Source organism: Molothrus aeneus, chromosome 2, assembly GCF_037042795.1.
Source record: "Molothrus aeneus isolate 106 chromosome 2, BPBGC_Maene_1.0, whole genome shotgun sequence".
Lineage (NCBI taxonomy): Eukaryota > Metazoa > Chordata > Aves > Passeriformes > Icteridae > Molothrus > Molothrus aeneus.
This window is the reverse complement of record NC_089647.1, coordinates 106,902,293-106,914,912: the sequence shown is the minus strand read 5'-3', so window position 1 is coordinate 106,914,912 and position 12,620 is coordinate 106,902,293. Positions and strand designations below refer to the sequence as shown.

The 12,620-nt window shown below is 35.5% G+C and overlaps 1 protein-coding gene across 1 annotated transcript in view; it reads left to right on the top strand.

Moving 5' to 3' along the window:
• The window catches only part of DMD (dystrophin), a 1,043,102-nt gene that overhangs the window by 316,170 nt on the left and 714,312 nt on the right, over window positions 1-12,620 (top strand). The window contains exon 8 of the mRNA XM_066545460.1: window positions 69-247. Coding sequence (XP_066401557.1) covers window positions 69-247 — 179 coding nt within the window. The remainder of the gene's footprint in view (window positions 1-68; window positions 248-12,620) is intronic.

Here is a 12,620-nt window from a genome sequence, read left to right as displayed (position 1 = left end):
TAAACTAATTGGCTATTTCTCATCTCGAATGTGGAAACTGAAATGACACATGTTAATTTGTCTTCCAGATGTTGCAACTGCATATCCAGATAAGAAGTCCATCTTAATGTATGTGACTTCACTCTTTCAAGCCCTGCCTCAGCAAGTCACCATGGAAGCCATCAGGGAGGTGGAGATGCTGCCACGGCACACAAGGATCACTAGAGAAGAGCACGTAGAAGTACACGAACAGCATTTTTCACAAGAAGTGAGTTTCACTTTTCTGCTTTCATCTTGCTGCTCTAAAGTGGTTGTTTCCCTGTCTACCCCATGAGTTTGATGTTAAATGGGCAGTGGAAGGCAAAAACCCCATGGGCATAATGGGGAAAATCTCATCAACAGGCAAATCAGATGTACTTCTCTGCATGTACTTTCATACTGGTTTTCATCTCACACCAGACTGTTTTAAAAAATATTATTCAGCAAGTAAGTGCTTTGCGCTTGAGCTGTACAGCATTGTGCATTTTGATGGTGGCAGGACACCTCAAGGAAAAACAAATTTGGGGAGGCTTACATTGAAAAGTAGATAGAAACATCTTTACCTTTTTAGAGAATAAATGTTGGTGTTCATCCACGGTCATGATACATTTTTAATTTTTTAGCATTTTATTTAAGATGACCTGCATTTTAAAATAATCTCTTCTCAGTTTAGTGTTGTCCTCTCAAAAAACTCATGTAATAATTGGAATTTATTTATGGTTGAAATGTCAGGTTTTGTTTTTAGCGAAACCATCAGACAGTCTCTGTTGAAGTGTTTAGTGCATTTTAGGCCTAGATAACTTGTCTGAATTTAATCTGTATGGTTGGGTATTGGATGCTCACTCTATTTTAGAGTACTGAGCAGATAAATATTGGCTCTGTTTATTCAAGATGTGACAAAAGATCACTTCTTTTTGAGCCTCTGCTTGTAAATTATTAAAAAGCTTCACTTTACATTGGTATTCTGCTGGTGTGGAGTCTTGACAGTTTGTTGCTTTTGGAAAGGGTGTCAGATTAAATGAGAGGTTTCCTTAATACCATCCCATTTTGCCTGCTGAATACCAACACTGTCCTTGAAAAATGACCTTCCTGCTTGTTTTTCTTCAGCTGCTCTTGAGATCAATACTTACTTCTACAATCCATGCTCCTACCCATGTGTACATTCTAATTTATTCGTAGATCACAGTCAGTGTACCCCAGGGACCTTCGCCTTCTCCTAAACCGCGGTTCAAAAGTTACGCGTACGCACAAGCAGTGTATGTCACAACCCCTGACCAAAAAAGGAGGCACGTTCCTCCACAGGTCTGTCACTACTGCAATTTTTTTGAGAGAGTTGTTTTGTTAAGCTCGTGCTTGGAGTGAAAGAGCTCGTGCACTTTGCTTCTACTTGATCTTAATGACCTGCTTTTTCCAGGACTTTTTCTGTCTAGCGTTTACTTTTTCCTGTGTATTTCTGCATGGCTGGGAATAGCTGTTGTGCTGATTGTAGGGGATGATTAACATTCAAGCACTGCTGTTTCAGAATCACAAATTTCCTTCTTTGTTCAGTCATTTTTTTAAAATAGTACATATATTGCCTTAAAAAAGTATTAGAAGAACAAATCTAACATAAGCCATATTTGGCATCTATTATATTACAGCCTCAGGTTCAGTTATAGAAAAAAAAAAAAAGAACCATTGGCTTTTTCTCTTTTTCTTACCCTTCCTGTTAAAGAAAATAGTTAATGATGGCATTTCTCAGAAGGTTACTGTAGTTGGAAAAAAAGGTGAAACAAGTATTAAATTTTACGCTGTGTTATTAGATTACAACAGTTGGCAATTTTTATCATAAGTGGCATCTTGCTGGTACTGAGGTTAAGGGGTTGTATTTGATTTTTTACTTTTTTTTTTATTTTATTTTTACCTTTAAATAGCTGGGGTGGTTTAATAAAACTTGTTTCAAGTAATCCTTATAATGAGAATTTCAGTAGTTGAATTTTTATAACTTTTGAAAAGTATGAGACCCAAAGGTCATATTGTGTACTGCAATGTGATTTCCTTTCATTACTTCAGGGAGAAAAGATCTGTGTGTATATGGTGCTAGAATTTGAGTTTGCCTCTAGGTACTTAATTCTGTCTAACATCTAAAAATCTATTGGAAAATTACACTTCTACTCAACACTGTATTCAAATCTACTGTTCAAGTGACAGGTGTTTTATTGAATAATGACGTCCTTTAAATACTCCAGGACAGAAAGCCTGTGCACACAAACATGAGCCCTGCCTACATTACTCTAACATCAAATGTGCTGCAGTGATGAGTCACTCAGATTTGAAACAAGATGAGTAAAGCAATTGTAATTGTTCTACTTAGACACTATACAGATATTTCAGAGTAATGAAAACTTATTACACAGGATAGATTTTTTTCTTTTTCTTCAGGTACTTTTATTGTGATCAGTTGCAGGTTTTTTCAGCACCTCCACCATCAAAAGTAATGTATAAACTGAAATAAATGAAGTAATCTCTACACAAAGCATGTTTGCTGAAATTTACTAAGATATAATTTGATTATCCAGTCCTTATCTTGCATTCCAGTTTTCAGATCTCTTCTTCTTGAATTTGGAAGCTTCATTTACTACATGTTCATGCAAGAATTAATATAATATAATTCTACCAATATGGCAGGAGCTGAAGACATAACCAGAATCGGAGCCAAATTGTGCTACAGCCACAACAGATATTAACAAATGGAAAGAATTCATTTAAGATTCCTTTGGGAAAACCACCAGGCAAATTCTCATTATAATCAAGATAAACTTGAATTATATATATATATAGTAATCAATATCCCAAATCAATACATGGATTTATTAGTCAGTGATTATTTTTTTGCCTTCAGCTATGTATTTCTTAAAGAAGAGCTGTTGTCTACATGTTAAAGTAAGTTTATAATGCTGGTTAAATAGTGGCTCATAATTTTTTTCTCCAAATACATGGGGCTGGTATAACTTAATCCCATCTATTGTAACTAGATTAAAAAAAAAAAAAAATTCCTTTTCATTTCTTAGTAACATTTCAATTTTCTGCCAGCTATATTATGATTTTTGGATACCATTATAAATAATGCAGCTGCCTTAAGCTTTTCAGGAAAATCTAATTCTCTAGGGGACTGCAATAAAGAAATCAGGAGAAATTCAACTTTTTTTTCTCTTGGATTTTTTAAAGTTTAAGGAGGTGACTCAAATTTCTATCTAGTTATCAAAGAAAAGTTTATTAGATTTAGTTAACTGTCACCTGCCAATTTCCATGGTATTTTTGGTGCTGTCATAGAGAAGCAATTTTCACGGAGTATTTTGGTCCTTTATTAGAATCATGGAATCATTCTTTTTTTTTTTCAATCTCTGCAAAATTTCAGTTTATAGTACTTGAATATTATAATTTTCCCAAAACAGTCATAATTAAATAAGACCTCTTTCCAAAGATTTTGATCATGATCCTTCAAATTTGACCAAATAATGTCTTTTGATACATGGCATACATTTACTTCATATGTCAGTTGTCAGAAATCGTAAGAGAGATGAATTGTGATTCTCTGTGCTCCGTATTGGCAAAAAGGAATAACATTTCCTTTCACACCATCATTTGTCAAAGTTCTTTCTCTTCTATCTTCTACCCTTGTCTTTTCTTTTATGTCACATTTCACTTCATTTCTCTTTCCTCATCTTCACTCTTCTAGTAGCTTCACAACTTGTGTGCCTTCAAATTCACCCTTCCTTTCTGAATTCTTTCTCTGTCACTCGGGAGGGTACTTGCAAGACCTTGCAAGTATTTAAGTTGAGCAAATTGTGGCCAGACAAGTTTTGTTTTTTTTAACTGTGACATTCCTCAAATTCAAGGACAATCATTGCTCTGCCAACCTGTTCACTCAGTGCCTTCTTGTTCAGTCAGTGCTTCACCACTTCTGCGTGAACCAGTGAAACATTTTCAAATGCCAGAGGTAACATGAATAACAGTTTTTCTGCTAAAATTCATGACAGGTTTTCCTCCTTTACCTTGTTTACTTAGACAGTTTTCATAAACTCATGAAGATCTTGGGACAAGAATCTACTTTTTAAAACTGAATCCTTGAATTTCCTGAATGAACACTAAAAAAGGTCCAGCAGGAAATACTTATGTTTTCAGTTTTTATGACAGTTTTTGGATGGCCGTTAGTGCTTGGCAATTACAGAAGGCTTGCCTGAATTTGCAGGTCTGTATTTTGTCTTGTATGTGTTCTCTGTAATAAGGCTTCATTTACAAATATCCAGCTTAACACACCAATAAAAGGATCCTCGAGTAATTTTCTGGGACATTTCAAAATCCTAATTTAAAACTACTCATTGTCTTCTGTTTATATTTATGAAAGCACTGGGGTTTGTGTTATTGATTTATTTCATTGAACACCTGACCAAGAAGAATGCTGTGTTTAATTTCCATTTTGGTTTATCAGAGCAGTTCCTAGTATTGATCCCAGGCAAAACTCCCATCTCACTGCTTTCATTTTTACTTGTTCTACAGGTCTTTTAAATTCCTTGGGGGTGGTGACTCTACCACTTCTCTAGGCAGACTGTTCTGGTGCTTGATAACCCTTACAGTGACTAAATTTTCCCCAGTGTCCAATCTGAACCTCTCCTGGCACAACTTGAAGCCATTTCCTCCTCTTCTATCACTTGTTATGTGGGAGAAGAGGCCAACCTCCGCCTCACTACAAACTCTCTTCAAATTGTTGTAGAAAGCAATAAGGTCCCCAAGTTTTACCCCAAGCCTCCTTTTCTCCAGGCCAAACAACCCCAGCTCCTTCAGCTGCTCCTCATCAGAGCTGTGCTCCAGACCCTTCCCCAGCTCTGCTGCCCTTCTCTGCACTCACTCCTGCCCCTCAATGCCTTTCCTGTAGTGAGAGGCCCAAAACTGGACACAGGATTTGAGGTGTGGCCTCACCAGTGCTGAGCACAGGGGGACAATCCCTGCCCTGGTCCTGCTGCCACACTATTGCTGATCCAGACCAGGTGCCTTTGGCCTCCCTGGGCCCCTGGGCACACCTGGATCATGTCCAGCTGCTGTTGACCAACATCTCCAGCTCCTTTTCCTCCAGGTACCTTTCCAGCCACTCTGTCCCCAGGCAAGACTTTCCTGGGGTTATTGTGACCCACGTGCAGAACTTGGCACTCTTTGTCCTGTTAAGTCTCATGCAATTGGCCCATCAATCAGCCTGTCCAGTTCCCTCTGCAGGGCTTTCCACCCTCCAGCAGATCAATATGCCAACCCAACTTGGTGTCACCTGGAAACTGAGTGAGGGCAACTTCTATTCCTATGGAAAAAAACAGTGCTGAAAATATAAGCATTGAAAAAAATGGGGATGAACAAAATCTGTGAGTATTTTGAGATTGGTGTTTCTGTAAATAACTTTCTGATAGGTCCTGTCAGAAAGGTGTCTGTGAGTTTGACTGCCTTAAATTATCTATTCAAAATCAAGCCCATTGATCTCTATGATTGTAGATTTTTGTTGTTTTAGCAGGAGCTATATTTTCTTCATTCATAACATTGTATGAAATACAGTTAGTGTACAGAATTACTGTTTAACCTTTAAACTGACAAGCTTCAGTGTATTTGAATTGAAATAATTTGAGATGAAGCAGTGGTAAATAGGGACTGTATTTGCTGGCACATAATGATGTGTTTTGGGTCCTAAGAACTAGGGGCTTCATCTCAGGCTTCAACCTTGTCATTATTAGTTTGTGAGAAATTCCTAACCATCCAGTCCTTACTTGTGTTTTACAGAAGTATTATAATGCAGTTTGCATGTTTTCTGGATGTTTTAATGTTTCTGTATGGCACTTTTTCAGTCAGTTCATAACTATAATAATTAACTTGAAAAGTCACTAAAAACTCCTTATAAAATTCAGCTGAATTTATTCCCACAGCACAGAACTCTTCTGGCAGTCTTGCCCTTGAGAATGGCGGTTTTCTAGACCCTTAATTTGCCACACTCTTGGTCTCCTGGCAACAATTTAACTTCTTTAAAACTGCTGTGAGACCTCCTTTCTGGGACTCCTCAGGATTCATCTGTGCCACAGAATGTAGTGGTACAGCATCACAGGATTGCTTTATTGCTCTCCTTTGTATTAATACTAAACCAGATATTTCTTTTACTGAGAAGCTGTGATCTTAATACTGTCCTGTTTACCTTATGGTGAAGTCCTCTTTTGGAGAGGCATCAGAAGACAGTTAAATACAGCCAAATGAAGTTTAGTTCCAAATTTTTGGTGGTATTTCTAATGTAAGATACTTATCACATAAAATATCCCATTGTGTCAGCATTGGAGGGATTTATGGCATAATTTAAAGTAGAATTTGGGAAACTGCAGAAATACTGAATTATCTGCACATTTAGTCACTAGATCATGATGGATATAATTTGGGCAATGAATATAATGATAGTCCCAGGTGTTAGCCTGGCTATTCTCATTTAAATAGAAACTTTCAGAAAGCTAGGAACTGTTTCTGTAGAGCTAAATAAAATCCCTAGTGTTCAGGCTAGGCATAATATAATAGCAAAATTTGCCATCAGAGGTCAGAACAAAGGAAAGCAGAGATGGAAAAATCAAGCCAAGTGCAAGTCTTTCTTAGGGAGGTCTCCAGGATGCCATGTGTTCAAGGAACAGTTTGAAAAATGATGAAGCAGACATTTTCAAGTGTGTTTATATATGTTTTATAGTTTCAGTAACAGTCTGGAAAATAGATGGCTTCTTGTCTGAGCCTGGAGGTCTGTCAAGATGACAGTTGTTTCCTGTCACTGCTTTGTGTGTAGCCACCAGCAGCAGTTCTAACTTATTTTGTGAGTGTGGTTTGTTTTTGTTTGGTTGTTTTTTTGTTTTTGTGGGGTTTTTTTGGTTTTGTTTGAATGTTTACTGTAGATTCTTTTTCAAGAGGTTTTGTTGTCAAAAATGTTAGTACTCTTATGGGTAAAGTGATAACTTGTGGTGGATCAAGTTTCCAATGTATCTGAGCTTTTAGTCTACTTTCTACACACTCATTTATTTGGTTTGCCCCAGAGCTGAGCTCATGAGGTCTCAACTTGCCTGCTGGGGCAGAGAGGTTGCTGCTGGTCCAGCTGTCAGGTTGAGCTCTGCCACTGCTTTGCATTTACAGATGTTGGACATCACTGCCCAGAATTCTTAGGCATTACCTGCTGCTTTTCTCCAGATCTCTGTCTGTTGACCAGCCACAGCACAGGAGGAAATGCTGTGAAGCTGCATCGGGGAAGTTCAGAGTGGACAAGAGGAAAGGGCTCTTCACTGAGAGGATGGTCAGTGAAGTGATCATAGCACCAAGCATGTGAGAGTTCAAGCAGAGCGTGGGTGTTGCTCTTACTCATATGATTTAAGTTTATGTAGCCCTGTGAGGAGCAGGGAAATGGAACCAATCCACCCGGATTTGAGATATTCTATAATTCTCTGATCTGCAGAGTCTTTCTTCTAGTCAGCATCTTTTCCACTTTATTTCCAAATCCCATTCTCTTCCCTGACACAAATTCTTTTCAGGATGCTTCTTTTTGTCAGCAGGTGATCTTTGCATAGCCATGAGACTGCAGCTTTCCCAGTCTAAACAGTCTCTGAGCAGAAGAACAACTCATGATGAGTCTCACCAGGAGTGCTTCTGTCTTCTGCCTCTTCAATAATGGCAGGATTTAGAGCATGCTAAACCATGTCTAGACCATTTGTTAGCAAAACTTACAACCAGTCCCAGCTGCTTGTAGCTGGCAAGTGGCAGGAATCAGCCCAGGAGCTCAGAAGTGCAATTTCAGGCTTTCAGCTGCCTCTGCTCCAAAGATCTTTGCACAATTCTCTAATCCCTGTACAAGTTCCTGTTCACATTCACTAGAGAAAGTGGGGGTTTTTCCACCTCTAATGGGTAATGACAATTCTTTAGTTTGTCATAAAAAAGTAATTACTTATTGACTTTCCCATCCATTTTTAACTTCATTTGACTTTAAAACATATGAGAGAAACCTTTATTTTTATGTAAGACTTTATCAACTATAATTTTTTCCTTAAGATAACTGTAAAGCTTGTTTAGCAAGGGGCACTGGAAATGTAACATGGAATTTCCCATGTGATCTGTTAGTGTATTCCTTACTGACTGATAAGAAAGGGTAACGTGTTTTTCATAAAGTTAAAATTCCTAGATAAAATATATCTGCTGTATATTCAGATTGAATCCAGTAACTGAATAAATTGATAATGTCATAATCATGAGTGTACCTATAACTGGTTGGAAATATTTAAGAAAAAACCCATTTTCTAATAATTAAGCTTGATTTGCATTAAAGTGGAAGGTTTCTGGAATATTTTTTTCTTACTAGAAACTTGGAAATGTTATACCAGTCATTTCCTGATTGCATTATTGGTGAATGTGTTTTTGAACAGATAACTGTACGTACTTTCAGGAACACACTTTTACCTGTTTTTTTCTTACAGGTTCTCTTTAGGTGTTTGCAGCTAGCTTCAGTGCTATCTTAAGTTCCATCTGTTTTTGGGGTTTTTTTTGGTGGATGTTTTTTGTGGGTTTTTTTGGAAAGCACACTTAACAAGAGTTACTTAGATTCAAATTTGGATAGTGATACAGCTGTTTCTTTTTTTAGAAAAGTCTGTTTTAAAAGTTCTAACCTGCACTAAAAATCTGGTCTTGCCAAATTTAAAACTTTGTTAATATGAATGAGAGGATTCACTTAATTTCATTGAATTTTGCAGTTTCAACTATTTTTGCCTCTCATTTTGGAAAGGAACCTTTTTTCTATGGTTGCTAAAAAGCTTAATGTTCAAGGCCTACAATAAGATATATAGGATAACATTTTAAATTGTTCTTTTAAATAATTTTGTGCCACTGAGTCTCTTGCACATAAAGTATGTGTAAGGTTTGTTGAAGATGAATGTAAATACAGCAAATAAGGACACATTCATTTAGTGTGAACATTTTATTTTTTTTATATCCACAATATATAAAATAGTACATTAGTAAATTGGAATTCCCCTTCTGGCTTGTGGATTTTAGGCAACAATGAAGAATTGCCTGTATCAGCAGTGGATTTGATGCAAAGGAAGGGCAAGGTCAAACACAGGACACGATGTTAATGAAAATCCTTACTGGTAAACAGACTGGTGTTCATTTTTTCCTAATCTGAGGACTAAAATTGGAGTAATTTGAGGATTGGTACAATTTGAAGTACATACGCATCCCCATTTCAAACATTTCAGGCCTTTCACTTTATGCACAAAAAAAAGTGAATTTAGCTTGAGATTCAGAAAGCAAGCAATTAACTCTTTGCACTCTTTGAGTCAAACTCATCACACCTATGAAAAACTCTGAAATGCAAGAAAAAAAATTATATAGAACTCATATCTTTTGAAAAACTTCTCAAAGCAACAGTTTAACACATAAAAGCAATTTAAAGTAATTTTCTAGAGACAAGATTATAGCATCATTATAAACAGCATTATTGTTAAAATTTTGCTCATCTCTGTATAGCATGTGAACTTCTCAATACTATTGCTATTGAGAAGTGTTGGAATATTCATACTATTGAGAAGTGAACTTCTCAATAGTATGAAATCTTGCTTCATCATTTGAGATAGTATAACTTTATTTTGAAACTAAGTTTATTAATAATTTTTCTTATTTATTAAATTATTTATTACTTATAAATTTCTTTCTTTCTTATAAATTTCTTATTTATAAGAATTTATACTTATTATTTATTATAATATTTATAAACTTATTTATTACTTATAAATTTCTTTCTTTCTTACTTATAAATTTCTTTTCTTCTTATAAACTTTCTTACTTATAAATTATTAATTTATCCAGATTTGACATTAGTAAAATTAAAAAGACATCAAAGATGAGATTGTCTGATTGTATGCTAACCTAATGATTTTTTTGTGTGTCCCACTGAGAATTATTACCAATATAAGATAAAATCCCAAACCTCTAATCCAAAGAAATCCTGCAATATTGATGTAGCAGCAGCAGCACATTTTACTCCTCAGGAACAGGAGAGAAAGTTTAGTTTAGAGCCTCCTCATTCTCAATGGCTTTGCTGGCTCTCATCAATGAGAGAAGCTCTCTTGGCCCCAACAGTTTCATCCTGTTTCTCTGACTTTCTGTGCAGTGTGACAGGATACACTCACTTTAACATGCAATGGCTTTCAGAGGATTACCTCTGAAACATATGGTGGTTAAACATATATGAATGCTATGAATACATTAAGGATCTTATTTTCCAATGAAAAGTCATTGAGTTTTAATTACAATACTTTTTAATTTCCTGTCCTGTCTTACACCATGAGGTGGTTGAATTCTATACAGCTAAAATAAATCCAATGAGTGTTTTTAATTAAGAGAGCTTTAAAAAATGTGTGCAGGATCTGCATTGTGCCCTTAAAATGCCTGTGCCCAAGTGTAGCTGTAACTTTGAGGAAATAGCTTTATGTTTTACTCCTGTAGAAAGTGTTAAGACCTCTGTGGAGAAAACTTTTGTGCCCCTAAATGCATGCAATACTCTTCATTGTAAAACGTTAAATATTTTTGGTGTATTATAAATTATTCTATTGATTTTAAGAAGTTAAGGGACAATTAATTCCCCACTTCCATGCAGAGCCAATGTGAGTTTTTGCTTCTGGAATGTCTTTTTGCCTAAATCATTGCTCTGTGAGATAGTGGATAACCATTTTTCCTTCTGCCCGTTGTATTTAACCATACCATTGGAGCCGTCCGTTTTCAGGGGCTGTAGGAAGTGTTGTGATTGTTTATTAGTTCATATTTGTATGGCAGGGAGAATTCTGCATGTTTACCTGAAGCAGTGACCTTTGGAAGGCCGGATTGCTGATCTCTACTGATCATGCAATTCCTGATATCTTTCTTTCCTTCAATGATTTTGATACAATAGAAGCTGTGTCTTGTAATGCTTGTGTAGAAGACTCTCCCTCTAAGATACTGCAATGTATATTTCTTAGTTTTGGTCTGCATGTACAGACTGTAGATCCAAGTATAGAAAAGAAAATCTTTTAGATTTTCCATGTTTATTTCCTACAGCAAAGGCATCTGTCTCTATATACAATAGTATTAAAGAATTTTGCTTTATATTTTTCTAAGATTTATAATTATTTTATACAGTATTATTAATATAGGCATGTTAGCCTGTGGTAATCCATGAGCTGCGGGAAAAGAAGGAATAAATAATACCTTTTATAAGAAAAATAGATTTGGGGTGGAGGGTAACAAACAATTTTTTAGATGTTGAAAATTTATTTTAAAATTCCAGTCCTGAAAGAATAATAACACATAGCAGAAAAAAGAACTTCAAAAATATAAAAATTATATGGAACAACATGGTGTTTGTACAGAAGGCATTTGTTTTTTTTGGACTTAATTAAAGTGTAGCAAAGAAATAGTAGATACATTTTGATGTAATAAATAACTCTTAAAAATTAAAAAGGAAAGTTTAGTTGTTTGATAGTCATGTCATTAGAGCAGAAACAGTCATTTAAGTAAATTGTGAATCATGTAGTGAGTTATCAAACTTGAAAAAACAGATGTATGTTTTAAGAGTACAAAAGAGAATTTTCCCCCAAAACAATCAAAGTGATTACTTGAAAACAGTAATAATCTCTTATGGAAGTAGTTATAAGTTGCAAGTAATTTGGAAAGTATCAAAAAAATAATGCTTACCTCTTAAGCATGAATAAGAATAAAAATCTGTTTTAAGTTAAAGCCTAGTTCCATTAATATATAAATATTTGTGTGTTTAGAGGAGGCTGAAACCACAAAAATACATAGACAGGTGAAAGTATGGTATGCAAGTTTTATGTTTGATGTTTATGTAGGCCATCCTCCAGGTTTCTATGTTCCTACCTTCTTTATTTCTGCTGTAATCTTTCCAGATTTCTCTTTGGTATTCACATCCTATCTAACATAACAATATTTGAAGCAGCTTATACCAAAAGTGTTTTTTATTTTCATTTGAACAAAATGACAATTGGCTTAAGACCTGTTGGTCCAGTATATTGTTTGTATCAGCTTCTGAATTGCCAGTTCTTGCATACTAAGGTTGATATTTCTTCACTCCATAAGTAAAACGTTTTCCTAACTTTTCTTTTTAGAGGTCTTCTCTCTAGTAGTTTGAAGTGGTTTGTGCTTTGTTTGGTGGAAAATTCATATCAATTTCAGTTCTGTGGGTGGGGTTTTTTTTTGTTTTTGTTTGTTTGTTTGTTTTTTGGGTTTTTTTCGTTTCAAAAATAAAGCAAATCTAATATTGATTTTTCTCTATTTTGTATTCTAATACATTGCTCCTGGAGTATCAACAAAAGAATATTAAAAATAATTCTATTGTCTGTCAAAATTAAACAAAACACTTAAACCAGAAAAGGGAGAAGAGAGGGACATAAGTTCTAAAGATTTCTTTATAAAATAAAAAACCTACCATGATTGTGTCAGGAGCATCACATACAGAGAGCAGCAAATTGAGGTGCAAGTCAGACACTGTAAGTGAGATGAGGGGACTTCCTGACTTTGAATTTAACAGT